General features: G+C 44.3%; 2 protein-coding genes across 4 annotated transcripts in view; one reads left to right on the top strand and one right to left on the bottom strand.

Moving 5' to 3' along the window:
- Positions 1 to 16,147, bottom strand: part of LOC121535143 (chloride channel protein 2-like) — an 80,983-nt gene that overhangs the window by 55,815 nt on the left and 9,021 nt on the right. For all 3 annotated transcript variants that reach the window (XM_045206274.1, XM_045206275.1, XM_041841901.1), the window contains exon 2: positions 1,899 to 2,052. In XM_045206274.1, coding sequence (XP_045062209.1) covers positions 1,899 to 2,052 — 154 coding nt within the window. The remainder of the gene's footprint in view (positions 1 to 1,898; positions 2,053 to 16,147) is intronic.
- On the top strand, positions 3,384 to 6,836 carry LOC121535145 (zona pellucida sperm-binding protein 4). The gene is made up of 8 exons (XM_041841902.2): positions 3,384 to 3,699; positions 3,923 to 4,110; positions 4,396 to 4,493; positions 4,739 to 4,896; positions 5,193 to 5,385; positions 5,563 to 5,710; positions 6,328 to 6,403; positions 6,642 to 6,836. The coding sequence occupies exons 1-8, from the start codon at positions 3,408 to 3,410 to the stop codon at positions 6,719 to 6,721; spliced, it is 1,233 nt and encodes a 410-aa protein (XP_041697836.1). The 5' UTR covers positions 3,384 to 3,407; the 3' UTR covers positions 6,722 to 6,836.

Below are 16,147 nucleotides of genomic sequence, written 5' to 3' on the forward strand. Positions count from 1 at the left end.
TACGCACGCAGATCATCACAATAAAATGCAGTAGAACTACATATAAACTCAGTGTACTATATTGAATACAGTAGACGCCGATGGTGGTGAGTGAGAGGAGTCAGTCACGCTGGATTAAGTGTTAGCGTAGCATGTTAGCGCTCTCTAAAGCTAACCGTCACGATGAGCAGCTCAGCCTTTTGACGGAGTGTGTAGGCTTGGCTCTCAAACTGTGGCTCTGGATGTGGAGTAGAACAGAGGGAGGCACACACACACACACACACACACACACACAGAATAGAACAGAGGCACACACTCATCCTCCTACTCCTCTGGTGGGAGGATGGCTGGGCTCTGCTCTCCTCGTGTTATACAACATGTACAAGAACGTGGCAAGATCTCGCTGGTACTCAAGAGTCTTATTGAAGAGAGGCCGAGTTGGGTCCTTTTTCTTTTTATAGCACTGTGAAATTTCACCCTTTTTTTTTTTTTTTGCATCTCGGCCTCATTGGGTTATTCCTTTTCATGGTTTGAGTGCGAGTACCTTTTTAACTCTATAGATATTTTGTATCCTATGCGCCGGCCACCATTCATTCTAACTTGAACGCAAACCAGTCTTCCTAGTACAATTTTAAATCTCTCTCTCTCTCCCTTTCTCTCTCTCTCTCTCTCTCTCTCTCTCTCTCTCTAGCGCACATAGATTGAGAATAAATTGACTGGTCACTGAACACAACAATAGGTACTACACTTGATCAGTAACTACTTCTGATAGCTAGCTTATTAACAGAGAAAAGTCCCTAAACCAATCACTCTGACAACAAATCTTTTCACTAAGCTCTTTTCCAGTCAGCTAGACAGAGTATTTATGATATTGCTTTCACCTATCCAATCTTAATGAGATCAGTAGCCACAAGGGCACAGAGTATAGGAGACAAGGATAGAAAGCAGTTGGAACACAGCCATAAACTTCAGCCAACACGCAGTCATACGCAGATCCGCTCCTTGTTCCTAGCCCTCATCATTTTGTACTACTCTGGAGAGAAAAGCCAGGAGGTTGAAAGGCGTGATGCAGTAAGATGAAGGCAACAGAGGAACTATTGATATGCACAACAGCAGCCCTCATCATCACAGACACACTGTGACCATTAATTACCAGCAGAGGGGGCTGTTTTTACAGTGACAGAAGAGCAGTGTTGTCACCCACGAGGCCATGGCACAGGATTGATCATCAGTCATCATACTGTGTCATAAGTGCCAAATTTACCTATCTATCTCACTAGAGGCTGATAGGGTGCACCACTAATATCAGAACCTCTCTTCAAATGTGTTCTGTGTTCAATACAGCAGAGCAGTCAGGTTAGGTCAGGTTATGGTCAGTGTAATCTCTCGTGGAAAGACTGCGTAAACATAAATGGTAAGTAGATCTGTCATGATACAATGGGATGCGCGAGATAATGAGCAGCATTAGTTTCAGTGGGTTTTTCATCACTGGTTATTTTGACAAATCCCGATTTCGCAGGTGTTAGCATCTTTTGAATTTTGGAAGGGGAGGGGACATTTGGCCCATAGACTTGCCCGTAACTTACAAAGAGAAAGGGTGGCGCTCTTCATTCTGGTTCCGATCCTCTTAACACGTATGGACCCAGAACTTTTTCGAGCATCTGACCAATTACGGAAGACTTTAGTTCTGGTTAAACCGAGATTATGATCACTGAGGTGGTTAGTGCAATTTAGGTTGACGCTGTCAATCCAGTGGTTGTGGTGCAGTCATAGGAGCACAGTGATCGCTCACTCTGATACTTGGCACTGTAGTCTTTCTGTGGTCATTACACAAGTCAATAAATATGAGTGGTCATGTTGAGGTCATTAGATATCTTAGTAAATATGTGTGGTCATGTTACGGTCAGTCGGTCACTCACCATGACACTTGGCGCAGGGGTCTTTCTCATACTCCAGCAGCTCTGCCGACCGACTGCGAGCACTGGTGGACCGCCGCAGCCCCCCGCCATCACGCAGGCGAGCCGCCTCCTCCTTGGCGTACACGCCGAGCTCCTGTGTGTAACGCCCATACATCTAAATGACAGGGGGAAGGGAGAGGGAGGAGAAAGAGAACATTAGATCATTTTTAAGTATTCAAAGTGACCCTCAGCATACACAACCAGCTTCTGATTTCTGTTTAATATAATACATTAATCATACATGGGAGAGAGAGGAGGACAGAGGGGAGAGAAGGGGGGCGGGCAAGATAGAATTAGAGAGGGAGAGATAGAAGGGGAAGGATGGAGAAATAGTGGCTGCATTTCAATAGTCTAAAGGAATATCTAAAAAGTGTCCCTCATATAGATTTTTGGGTGAAAATGAAGGAGAGGGGACAAGAAGAGGAAGGATCTTCAGACTATTGAGATGGACCCAAAGAGGTAGAGCAGACCATTAATCAAGTATTCAAAATATCCATTTGATAGGCACACGCTCATGGAAATGACCAATCCCTAGAGACTGATGAGCAGTCAGGAAAATGAGAATATTTTATAATTTTTCAGCTCCTAAGTCCTGTTGAACATATACATTAAACACAGTGGAGGCTGCTGAGGAGAGAACGGCTCATAATAATGGCTGGAACGGAATTTATGGAATGGCATCAAACATGTGTTTGATGTATTTGATGCCATTCCACCTATACCACTCCAGCTATTACCACAAGCCCGTTCTCCACAATTAAGGTGCCACCAACCTCCTGTGATTAAACATGGGAGAGCGAGAGAGGATGGGGGGGTGAGAGAGGGGTGAGAGAGAGAGAAAGTGAAAGAAAGACTAATAGAGGATGTCTCAATAGTCCAAAGTGGTTTCCTCTCCCTTTCTCCATTTGCGCTGAGAAGACAGGTGAAAGGACATTTCTGAATATTGATTATTTTGTAGCCTATATTGTCAAATCAGTGAAAATGACAGAAAGGAGAAGAGGAAGCAACTCTGGACTACTGAGATGGATCCAGTGATAGAGACAATTCATTAATTTCACAGCATTTAAATGGGCCGATTTGATAGACACAATCCCTAAGTAATGATCACTCTCTAGAGCCAAATGAGCCGTCAATGAGCTGCACCTGCCATGCCCTGACTGATTAACTACCCAGGGCTGGCGATGCCTTGACTCTTAACGAGGAGGGGCGGGGCTCCCGCCAAACCAATGCACTCAATCAGGGGTGTATTCATTACGCCGATTCTGTTGCAAAACATTTCTTCAACGGAAGCAAACGGAACAAAACTGGGCGGGACCTACCTGAATTTGTCCAATAGAAACTCTTGTTTTGCTCTGTTTGCAGCCGTTTGGTTCTTAAACGGTAAACGGTTTCCGTAATGAATACACCTCAGGTATAAAAGCCTCAGCAAGCAACAGAAGTACATTGAATTTAGTCCAATATTGTACAACAATGGCAGGGTGGGTTGTAGTTGTAGTGCTGGTTGTGAGCTACACCAATGTACTTGGAGCACAGAAGTGGGGAAGGCTTCCACAGCGTCTGACTAGGCCAGTGACTTATGCTGAGCAGCCCCAGTGGAGGCCTCAGCAGGCTACACAGAGGCCAGCAGACACAACTCCTATGGAGAAATGCCAAGTAAATGAGGAGGAGAGGATTACTTGTGGAAACCCTGTAATTACTATTGCTCAATGTGAAGCGATCAACTGCTGCTTTGATGGGCGGCGGTGCTACTATGGGAAAGCAGGTGAGTCCACTATTGTAGTTGTGATTTTCCCTGAATGTATTTTACAATTTCATGTCATTCTCTGGACTTATCCCTGCCAAGCCTAGCTTCTAAGACTCAGTTATGGAGTGATGTTAGTGTCAACATTGAGTGAATTAAATGTTCTGTTTGTACTGTCACTCCATACCTTTCCACAATGGTGGACAAACTACTCAACTCCTGTCTGTGCCATCTCCTTCCCCAGTGACTGTGCAGTGTACCAGAGATGGCCAGTTTGTTGTGGTGGTGGCCAGGGATACCACTTGGCCCAACCTGGACCTTGATTCTATCAATCTGCTTGGAGGGAAGGATGCCCCCTGTAAGCCTGTTGGCACCAATACAGCCTTTGCCATATACCAGTTCCCTGTCACTGCATGTGGCACCACTCTGATGGTGGGTAGATGTCTTAATGTGCCATGCAATGTAGTTCTTTGAGCATCTAGAAAAGTGCTCTATGAATCAATCCATTGTTGCTTCCACATGGGGGGGGGGTCCATATCTTGGTCTGAAACACTGCTGGGGTTCTAGTCTCCCTAGTAGTTAATAGGCAATTATGTAATTACCTGGTGTGCCTGATTTTGTGAGGGTACAAATAATACCTGCGGTGTGGTTAACTGAAAGCCTGGATGTTATATACCCACTGGCCTACACTAACTTAATGTGTTTTGTACCTTTCAGGATGAAAGTGGCTATGTGGTTTATGAGAACAGCATGACCTCTTCCTATGAAGTGGGGGTTGGACCTCGGGGCTCAATCACCAGAGACAGCCATTTTGAGTGGGTCTTCTCTCCACAGGGGCTTGAAGTTGTTTTCAACCAATTCTGCACAATTAAATACTCAAACTATTTTTAGATATATTTTATAAGCGTTTCAGTTAATTAGCCGACGCTAAATGGTATCCAATTTGATGCTCGAGTCTGCATGCCCAGCATATACTAGCTAGCCCACACAATCAATGTTGAGAAACTCAATACTGGTGGTCCTTGTGTACGTTCCATAACAGTCAATGTTTCTATCCTAGGCTGCTATTCCAGTGTAAGTATTCTGGCACTGCAGTGGAGGTTCTAGTTGTTGAGGTGAACCCTGTTCCTCCACCTGCTCCGGTTGCTGCTCCTGGACCCATCAGACTGGAGCTCCGACTGGCCAGTGGGCAATGTTACAACAAGGGATGTGTGGAAGGTAAATTGGCAAAATGGTTGCTTGTTTGAGAATAATATTATTTCCTTAATGGCTTGTAGTTTTGTTTGAGGGGGAATTGATTTGTGGCATAAGGGCTGGGTGCAGTTCGGTTCACACCAAACTAACATGCCTGGTTCTGTAAATCCTAGTCTTCTATAAAGACTTAGTTGAGTCAGATGTGTTGCTTCCTGGGTAGGACAATGCCTGTATCACACTCTGTGGGTAAGATGGCCAGCACTGTTCTGAAACTTTTACACTTCAGCTGTTTGTGTGAACTCTACCCTTTGTTTCCACAGAATTGGAAGCCTATAGCTCATACTACAGTGAGGCAGACTACCCAGTTGTGAAGGTCCTAAAGGAGCCAGTGTATGCTGAGGTTCACATCCTGGGGAGGACAGACTCTAACCTGGTCCTGAATCTGGAGCACTGCTGGGCCACATCCACCCACAGTCCTCTAAGCCTGCCCAAGTGGGACCTCCTGGTTGATGGGTAACTAAGATGGTTGCTTTGCTGCTCGATTTTCATGTAATGCGCCTTTCCAACTTTCATTTTGAATCTGTGCTTACATGTAAAGCACTTAGCTTGTAAACTAACTGGTGCTGTCAACCTAGGAACTTTGGGAAGATTTCTGGAGTTGTCCTAACAATGACTTTCTCCCCTCTCCAGGTGTCCCTACCAGGATGACCGCTACCTGACCAATGTGATCCCTGTGGCTGGCTCCTCTGGCATTGCATTCCCAACCCACTACAAACGCTTTGTGGTCAAGATGTTCACCTTTGTGGATGCTGACACCTTAACCCCTCTGAAGGACAGGGTACTGCATCTTTACTTCACTACAGCAGGAGTATTTAAATCATGGTCTGAAGGACTGCTGGGTTTTCTCCCTGATGGTTGACTGATTGGCAAGAAAGTCCACTCCCTGTCATGTCACTAGTTGAAAACCAGCAGTGGTGCTGACCTCTAAGGCGCTTTTAAATGGCCCTGCAGTTTTAATGGATTGCATAATACAGTCGCTATTTGGGGCAGCCTAGTGGTTAATAGCGTTGGGCCAGTAACTGAAAGGCTGCTGGTTCGAATGTCGAGTAGGTGAGATCTGTTGTGCCCTTGCGCAAGCTGCTTAACCCTAATCGCTCCTTTAATTAAGTTTGGATAAGAGCGTCTTCTAAATGACTAAAGTGACACCATGCTTAAGGATTGCATTCCAGCTGCAGGTTGATGTTCATTGTCATCTGTCTTGCCCTGGAGGCAGAACTGAGTACTTTCCACTAGATGGGATGGATATAAAGTCAACATTGTAGAAATGCATAAACAAATTAGCAGTGACTGTTAGGTTTAAAATCAGATTTTGACTGTTCCAGCTAGTGACCACTCTGCAGAGCTGCCTCTAGTACATGAATCATCCCAATAAATGCCAACCTGCTTTCCATCCAGGTGTTCATTCACTGTAGTACGGAGGTGTGCTACCCTACTAAGACCTACAACTGTCAACAGCACTGCAACAGGCTTAGTAAGTGGGTTTTTAAAAATCTATCTGGGGTTGAATTCTAACTTTCATCTAGCTTAAGTAAAGCGGTGGCCACCAACTGGTCCTGGAGCACTATGGGGTTTACATTCGCACAAACCTCAAGACATCTCAACCTTTTTATTTAACCAGAATTTTTGAAAGTTGCTGAACTGCTTTGTGAATTAGTTGGGATTTAGGGGCCTTAAGTCACGTGCCTCACAATCTTCTGTTCCTCCTTCAGGGAGAGCTGTGGCAGCAGTGAAGTCTGTGGATGGTGAGATAGCTGTGGTGTCCAGTGGGGAGCTGATTCTGACCCTATAACCACCTGTCCAGGTCTGAGGATAAATCCTTCTGCTCAACTTCAGCTTGGGCTGAGGGCCTGACTGCCCTTGTTGCATACACAAGATGCTTGTTAAATAAAATGCTTGATATTCAACTTCATGTTTTTGCTGATTTATTGACTTTATTAGAGAACTGATCTCGCTTAACATTTTGGGCACAGGGTGGTTCTAAAATTCTGACTTCTGCACACTTTCAATCTTCGGTAGTTGTAGAGATGTCCTCTAAGCCATGCAAGGTTACTATAGCAACACATTTCTGAATGGCATGCGGACAGTCCCTTTTAAACCAGATACTTGTGCCCTGACGCCCATGACCCACTGACATGTGTAGTCTTTCAAATGAAAGGTAATTTGTCACATGCCTTGACTATTTGCGTTTAATTCAAGCTATTGCATCATGTAACACTAGTCAGGTTCCATAACCATTCAGTGTATCTGGAGGCTAGCGTCACAAGCTCTGTTGCGCCTGCTTTGTCCACCGCTTGTCTCAATCAGATTCGACTGCGCCAGAACAAGCAGAGGTAATGTGCTGGTAAGATGCCAGAGCAGTGTACAGCATCAGTGAAATGCCTATATAATGAATGTGAACATGTAGAGGAATAGCTATGGTTCTGTCTAGCAGATGTGGTTTGTGCTTTCACAAGTGACTGCTTGCAGGCAGCCTTCAGGTGTAACATCTCTAATGAAAGTGTGGACATGTGCAGAGGTGGAAATGGCGTGTGATCCTGCAGCGTACAGCAGTATCGTCATGTGGTGAATGTCTATGGAGGGGAGCCTGCTGTCTGCCAGCGAGGACGATCCCCATATACCAACCTGTACTGTACAACCCCCTAGCGTCTGGCTTTCACACAGGCCTACACGCACTCCACCAAATCCTAACGCGCGCACGTCCTTTCAACAATTTCCTGGCATTTATGTCGTTGGTAATCATAACATTTAGAAAATATGTGCAATCTGTATATCCCAGTTTATGGGGTCAGTGCAGCCCCTTTCATTTCTGCTCACTCCCTCTATTCTCCATCTCTACTCTCCCCCTCTATCTGTAAATAGTGCTGTGATCTGAGCAGTGAGAAGCCAGAGGCGCATTGAGATGAGCATCACGCCTCCAGATTCTCTCTACTTTCTCTCCCGCTTTCTTTTTCTATCTGCTCTCTTCAGCTACCATCACTTACCTTTTTCCTCCATCTCCCCTCTCATTGAGATGGCCATCACGATTCCTCCAGACTTGCTCTTTCTGCACGCTTGAGCAGGTGAGGCTTCTGACTGATAGAGAGATGCCCAATAACCCATCTCCCATCACTTTACTACCCATCAGCCACTCCCCTTCTCCCTGTAGCACCCATTTGACCAGGGCAACTCCACATATCACACTTTGCAACACCTCATCAAACCACTCAACCCCCCAGCCCAACACTGTATAGGCAGCCAGCTACATCCTGACAAAACTCACATTCACAGACACTGGCTGATGTGTAAATGTATAGGCTAAATGATAACACAATCACGCTCAGAAGAACACCTCTAAACACCACAGGCACACAGAGCTATCAGTGGTATTAATGCTGCCTGTTAGTAGCCCCATCCTGGGCTTGTGAGAAACCAATCAGAGACCATCTGGAGCACCGCCCCCTGGGATAGCAGCAGGTGGACTGGAGGACTGTTAAATGAGCTGTGGTCACCACTACGGTTACCAAGGAGATTACCTGCAACATTGTCATCAGATGAAAAAACAACAATTATTACTGGCAACACCACAGCAGTGCTTCCCCTACCGTTACTTAGGCCAGTGGTTTTCAACCTGGGGTCCTCAAAATGTATTTTTTTTTCTCCAAAAATGATAATTGCGGGTATTGATGTTACATTATAATAATAGGCCTTTCATTTGTTCACTGCACAAATCAACTAAATTTGACCCGTTTTGGACCTGGGTTTGAACAAAACTCTGCACACAATATGAGTGCCCATATTGCGTAAAAGAACAGAAACGACACTAAAATCTCATTCCACAATCTGCTCTAGTATAATGATCGAAACACACACCTACATATTACGAAGTACTGAAACTCAGAGCAGTGATAGAGCAGCTTATCCAAAACCCTCAGGGCTCGTGGGACAGGCTTGGGAAATTGAATTAGCTGGGAAAATGAGATTTGATCTGTCTGAAAATCTGCATTAATATAGGTAATGGAGGCTGGTGTTGGTGGAGTAGTCAGCTAGGGTACACACACACGGATGCACACCCTCACACATATCAAGAACACACGTGCACAAGCGACTGCCAAAAACATAACACAGCCTCATAGAATTACCAAAGGCATTTGACCTCTAACCTGTATGGTGTGCCAGAAATGGCCATTCCAGTCATTTCAGGAATCAATTTCCTGTATCAAATTTAACTGACACTCAGTCAAACCTAAATGTATCATTTAAACATGCTGATTTTGCAATACACTATCCTACATGTCCGAAGAGATTGTACTGTTCTTTGTCCCTCCTTCACACCTGCAGTATTTCATCATCAGAGAGAGAGAGAGAGAGAAGGTAGCTTTATTCTGGCAGGAGCTAAAGTGGAACTGAGCCCACCTCTGTGTGTGTGCAGAGACAGGAATGCTGACTATGAAAAGCTAGATCCCCGTGAAGAGAAAAATAGTCTGTGTGTGTGTGTGTGTGTTTGTGACATGGATTTAGAGGTGTTTCTCTCTAGGGCGCATCTCCTGCTAATGCTCTAATCACACTCAAGAGTGCGATCACACACTTGCTCTTTCTCATACACCTATTAATGTACACACACACACCTTGCACACACAAACACAAACTCACACACACACGTACGCACACACGCACACACACACACACACAGTGTGTGGATGGATCATATTTGGATGCATCTGCAGTTCTCTGCGGGCTGCTTTTTCTGTTCAGGTTGATCATGACTTTGATCTGTGCAGCAGCCAAATCCTCCTGAACCCCCGCTGGCCATAAGGACATGAGCCTGCTGTGTCTAACATCTGTTCTGATAGAGGCTTACCACACACACACACACACACACACACACACACACATGCACACACAGTCATGCACACACTCGTGCACACACTCATGCACACACATACTTCGAAGGAGAAGACATCAGATGGAATGTTATAATACTTTAAGACATCCAAACTCCTTCTGTCTAACCATCCCTCTTTCCATCCCTCACATGAGTCATACGGGAGGCATACGGTGGCAGTGGCAGCCAGCTGTCCCATCATGCATTGCACCAGACAAGAGTTCCAGAACTCGCTGACACGGACACCTGTCCCAGGTTCAGAGTGAGAAACAAAAAGTCCTGCCTGGAAACAGACCTAAACCCTACCATGTGGTGACTATAATAGATGGATTTACATTGCACTTTTTTCACCAGGTGCTCAATGGGAACTCATCTCAACTCACCTCATCCACTGACAATATGTGGCCTCAACCAATGCAACTACATTTAAATTGTGTATTTTTGTGTGTATTGCGTTGGTTTATCATGAACAATGATGTCTGGCCAAGACTCTCGAAAAACTGATTCAAACCTCAAGAGACTTCCTTCCTGGTAAAGGTTAAATGAAAAGAACTAAAAATAGAAATCTGTTTCAGCCAATGCGTTTTATTTCTCCACAGCCACAGTCGATCAATCTTAATGGCTCTTTATGTTAAAGGCCCAGTGCAGTCAAAAACGTGATTTTCCTGTTTTTTATATATATTTCCACACTATGTGGTTGGAATAATACTGTGACATTTAAAAAAAAATCATGATAATGCCCTTTTAGTGTACGCACTGTTTGAAAGGCCTGACATTTCAGCCTGCTTTGGTGGGATGGAGTTAATAGACCTATAAGAAAGAGAGTTCCAAACCTCTCTGCTAATAACATCTAATTTTCTGTTTTCCCCTCCGCACTCAGACCACTCCCAGACAGTCCTAGCAAAATTCTTGATTCAGAAATTGCTCTCCGCTAAAAAGCTATTTTTGTTTCTTTTTGACCATTTGAACTGAATACAATCACAGTAAGGTACTGAATTGTTATCCATGATTTGATATTGAGATAAAAACGGCTGCGTTGGACCTTTAAAACATATAAATGGAGAAATAACATATGAGTACATGACATTTCAATCATAGCTTCGTTTAGAAGTTATCATAAAGATCTTTACTACGCTCTGAATGAACTATACTCTATGTATTTCCCACATCCCATCCATCACTATTCCTGCACTCCTTAAATGAGAGAAATGGTCTTGTAAAGGGGTGGGTAATCTTACCCTGCAAGGGTCGGTATGGATGCAGGGTTTTGTTGCAGCCAAGCAGCAACACACCTACAGTGAGGGAAAAAAGTATTTGATCCCCTGCTGATTTTGTACGTTTGCCCACTGACAAAGAAATGATCAGTCTATAATTTTAATGGTAGGTTTATTTGAACAGTCAGAGACAGAATAACAACAAAAAAATCCAGAAAAACACATGTCAAAAATGTTATAAATTGATTTGCATTTTAATGAGGGAAATAAGTATTTGACCCCCTCTCAATCAGAAAGATTTCTGGCTCCCAGGTGTCTTTTATACAGGTAACAAGCTGAGATTAGGAGCACACTCTTAAAGGGAGAGCTCCTAATCTCAGCGTGTTACCTGTATAAAAGACACCTGTCCACAGAAGCAATCAATCAATCAGATTCCAAACTCTCCACCATGGCCAAGACCAAAGAGCTCTCCAATGATGTCAGGGACAAGATTGTAGACCTACACAAGGCTGGAATGGGCTACAAGACCATTGCCAAGCAGCTTGGTGAGAAGGTGACAACAGTTGGTGTGATTATTCACAAATGGAAGAAACACAAAAGAACTGTCAATCTCCCTCGGCCTGTGGCTCCATGTAAGATCTCACCTCGTGGAGTTGCAATGATCATGAGAACGGTGAGGAATCAGCCCAGAACTACACGGGAGGATCTTGTCAATGATCTCAAGGCAGCTGGGACCATAGTCACCAAGAAAACAATTGGTAACACACTACGCCGTGAAGGACTGAAATCCTGCAGCGCCCGCAAGGTCCCCCTGCTCAAGAAAGCACATATACAGGCCCGTCTGAAGTTTGCCAATGAACATCTGAATGATTCAGAGGAGAACTGGGTGAAAGTGTTGTGGTCAGATGAGACCAAAATCGAGCTCTTTGGCATCAACTCAACTCGCCGTGTTTGGAGGAGGAGGAATGCTGCCTATGACCCCAAGAACACCATCCCCACCGTCAAACATGGAGGTGGAAACATTATGCTTTGGGGGTGTTTTTATGCTAAGGGGACAGGACAACTTCACCGCATCAAAGGAATGATGGACTGGGCCATGTACCGTCAAATCTTGGGTGAGAACCTCCTTCCCTCAGCCAGGGCATTGAAAATGGGTCGTGGATGGGTATTCCAGCATGACAATGACCCAAAACACACGGCCAAGTCAACAAAGGAGTGGCTCAAGAAGGAGCACATTAAGGTCCTGGAGTGGCCTAGCCAGTCTCCAGACCTTAATCCCATAGAAAATCTGTGGAGGGAGCTGAAAGTTCGAGTTGCCAAACGTCAGCCTCGAAACCTTAATGACTTGGAGAAGATCTGCAAAGAGGAGTGGGACAAAATCCCTCCTGAGATGTGTGCAAACCTGGTGGCCAACTACAAGAAAAGTCTGACCTATGTGATTGCCAACAAGGGTTTTGCTACCAAGTACTAAGTCATGTTTTGCAGAGGGGTCAAATACTTATTTCCCTCATTATAATGCAAATCAATTTATAACATTTTTGACATAATAATATGCCATTTAGCAGACGCTTTTATCCAAAGCGACTTACAGTCATACGTGCATACATTTTTTGTGTATGGGTGGTCCCGGGGATCGAACCCACTACCTTGGCGTTACAAGCGCCGTGCTCTACCAGCTGAGCTACAGAGGACCACAAAACGTATCGACTCACTACTGTAAGTTGCTCTGGATAAGTGCGTCTGCTAAATGACTTACAGTTGAAGTCGGAAGTTTACATACACCTTAGCCAAATACATTTCAATTCAGTTTTTCACAATTCCTGACATTTAAACCTAGTAAGAATTCCCTGTCTTAGGTCAGTTAGGATCACCACTTTATTTTAAGAATGTGAAATGTCAGAATAATAGTAGAGAGAATTATTTCTTTCAGCTTTTATTTCTTTCATCACATTCCCAGTGGGTCAGAAGTTTGCATACACTCAATTAGTATTTGGTAGCATTGCCTTTAAATTGTTTAACTTGGGTCAAACGTTTCGGGTAGCCTTCCACAAGCATCCCACAATAAGTTGGGTGAATTTTTGCCCATTCCTCCTGACAGAGCTGGTGTAACTGAGTAAGGTTTGTAGGCCTCTTTGCTCGCACACGCTTTTTCAGTTCTGCCCACAAATGTTCTATAGGATTGAGGTCAGGGCTTTGTGATGGCCACTCCAATACCTTGACTTTGTTGTCCTTAAGTCATTTTGCCACAACTTTGGAAGTATGCTTAGGGTCATTGTCCATTTGGAAGAACCATTTGCGACCAAGCTTTAACTTCCTGACTGATGTCTTGAGATGTTACTTCAATATATCCACATAATTTTCCTTCCTCGTGATGCCATCTATTTTGTGAAGTGCACCAGTCCCTCCTGCAGCAAAGCACCCCCACAGCATGATGCTGCCACCCCCGTGCTTCACGGTTGGGATGGTGTTCTTCGGCTTGCAAGCAACCCCCTTTTTCCTCCAAACATAACGATGGTCATTATGGCCAAACAGTTCTATTTTTGTTTCATCAGACCAGAGGACATTTCTCCAGAAATTACACAATCTTTGTCCCCATGTGCAGTTGCAAACCGTAGTCTGGCTTTTTTACGGCGGTTTTGGAGTAGTGGCTTTTTCCTTGCTGAGCGGCCTTTCAGGTTATGTCGATATAGGACTCGTTTTAATGTGGATATAGGTACTTTTGTACCTGTTTCCTCCAGCATCTTCACAAGGTCCTTTGCTCTTGTTCTGGGATTGATTTGCACTTCTCGCACCAACGTACGTTCATCTCTAGGAGACAGAACGCATCTCCTTCCTGAGTGGTATGACGACTGCGTGGTCCCATGGTGTTTATACATGCGTACTATTGTTTGTACAGAAGAACGTGGTACCTTCAGGCGTTTGGAAATTGCTCCCAAGGATGAACCAGACATGTGGAGGTCTACAATTTTTTTTCTGAGGTCTTGGCTGATTTCTTTTGATTTTCCCATGATGTCAAGCAAAGAGGCACTGAGTTTGAAGGTAGGCCTTGAAATACATCCACAGGTACACCTCCAATTGACTCAAATTATGTCAATTAGCCTATCAGAAGCTTCTAAAGCCATGACATCATTTTCTGGAACTTTCCAAGCTGTTTAAAGGCACAGTCAACTTAGTGTATGTAAACTTCTGACCCACTGGAATTGTGATACAGTGAATTATAAGTGAAATAATCTGTCTGTAAACAATTCTTGGAAAAATTACTTGTGTCATGCACAAAGTAGATGTCCTAACCGACTTGCCAAAACTATAGTTTGTTAACAAGAAATGTGTGGAGTGGTTGAAAAACGAGTTTTAATGACTCCAACCTAAGTGTATGTAAACTTCCGACTTCAACTGTAAATGTAAAATATGGCAGGAAACTATTTCTGCCCCTTTCCCACAGTGAAATATGAAATGCTGTGCCATTTAGAGTCTGACTGATCAATCGGTTCACAGATATTATCTGATAAATATTTGTATCTGTCTTTGTTCCACAGATAAAGCGCCGATATTATATACATAGAATTAACAAATACGTCTGCTCATTTGCTGTAAAAAATAAAATAAAAATTGCAATGGTTGCCTGAAGACGGCGCTCTACGAGCTGCTCATTGAACATCATTCAGCCCTAAGGCACGACGTGAGAGAGTAGACATGGTGGTTTGACGGGAGAGGCTATACGGACACGCCTGGTGCGCAAATTGATGACGTATGTCGCGGCAGCTGAGAGTCGAGTGTGGAGACGAATGGATTCGGTTCAGTCAGTCATCCTGATGAGCCCTTCCCACCTAGCTAGTTTATGCTGGCAACAATAGAAGCATGGCGCAAGGGAGAAATAAATACATGTAATATTGGTAGTAACATTCGTATCATTCCATTAGGCCTACATCATTTGATTTTGTCTACTTTCATGTGTTTCCTCTGTAAACGCTGTCATGTCCTTGTGGTTGTTGCTGAGGGTCATATAATAGTGGATACTATTTAATGAAGGCCAAATACAAATTGTAGTAAAAATAAATTGTGACATTTAGGCTTATTAAATCATTATGGAGCGCAAACCGTTAGTTTGAACATGACACACACACACACATACCCACACACACCAGTGAATGCACACACTCTTGAACAGTGATGTGCACCAAAAAAAATGAGACACACAAAACACAAAAATACACACAGTTTCTCTCACACGTACACCAGACACTCCCACATATACACCACTAGCATATTGTTCGGGTGTGCTGTTGCCACTTGACGCCTACCTGAAGAGCATAAATAGCACAAAATCTCCTAAAAATGCCTGAGAGCCCCCTCTCCCTCTCTTTTCTCTCTCACACTAATGCACGCTTATAGGAGCCACAGAGACAGACAACTACTGCAGTCTGATATTGACAAGGAACACAGTCTGATAAAGCAGATAGAGGAACAGATTGCAGTCATTCTCTCCCTCTTTCTCTCTCTCTCTCTCGCCCTCTCTCTTCCTCTCTCTCTCTCACACACACACACTAAAGGCTGGACTTCAGTCAAAGAAACACACAGCTATGGAGGAACACATTTATCTCAGTCCATCTCTCTCTCTCTCTCTCTCTCTCTCTCTCTCTCTCTCTCTCCCTCTCTCCCTCTCTCCCTCTCTCCCTCTCTCCCTCCCTCCCTCCCTCCCTCCATCTGTCCCCATCTATAGATATCCCTATGAGGTGCTCCAGGCTACATCTGTCAATCACACGGTGACATGAGTGGGAAAAACTGGTGCATGAAGCAATTATTATTCAGATCGGATCCACTTTTAGTTAATGTGTAGATGGGGCAGATCGAGCAGGGAAGGAGGGAGGGAGGGAAAAGGGGATTGAGATGAGTATAGACAGGTTGAGGAATAGAGGGGCAGAGTGATCAAGGAAGGAGTGAAGGGGGAGATTATAGGGAAGATGATTTGGGGAGAGGAAAGTGGGGGAAATCGGTTGGAGAGAGTGACAAGATGGTGGAAAATGAGAGGAGGATAGAGACAGTGGAAGGAAAGGAGGAGAGAAGGAGAGTAGGCCTCTCTGCAGTGAATTAGCTGTGCCTACACTACCTACTTGGAAATAATAATCAATAAAGTCAACTA

The sequence above is a fragment of the Coregonus clupeaformis genome, chromosome 21 (assembly GCF_020615455.1).
Source record: "Coregonus clupeaformis isolate EN_2021a chromosome 21, ASM2061545v1, whole genome shotgun sequence".
Classification (NCBI taxonomy): domain Eukaryota; kingdom Metazoa; phylum Chordata; class Actinopteri; order Salmoniformes; family Salmonidae; genus Coregonus; species Coregonus clupeaformis.

What these genes read in the sequence shown, in the direction of transcription:
- LOC121535145 (XM_041841902.2), top strand. Translation starts at nt 3,408, where the DNA reads ATGGCAGGGTGGGTTGTAGTTGTAGTGCTGGTTGTGAGCTACACCAAT. An exon ending in CATGTGGCACCACTCTGATG is followed by an intron (nt 4,111 to 4,395) that starts GTGGGTAGATGT and finishes TGTACCTTTCAG; the next exon opens with GATGAAAGTGGCTATGTGGT. An exon ending in ACCAGAGACAGCCATTTTGA is followed by an intron (nt 4,494 to 4,738) that starts GTGGGTCTTCTC and finishes TTTCTATCCTAG; the next exon opens with GCTGCTATTCCAGTGTAAGT.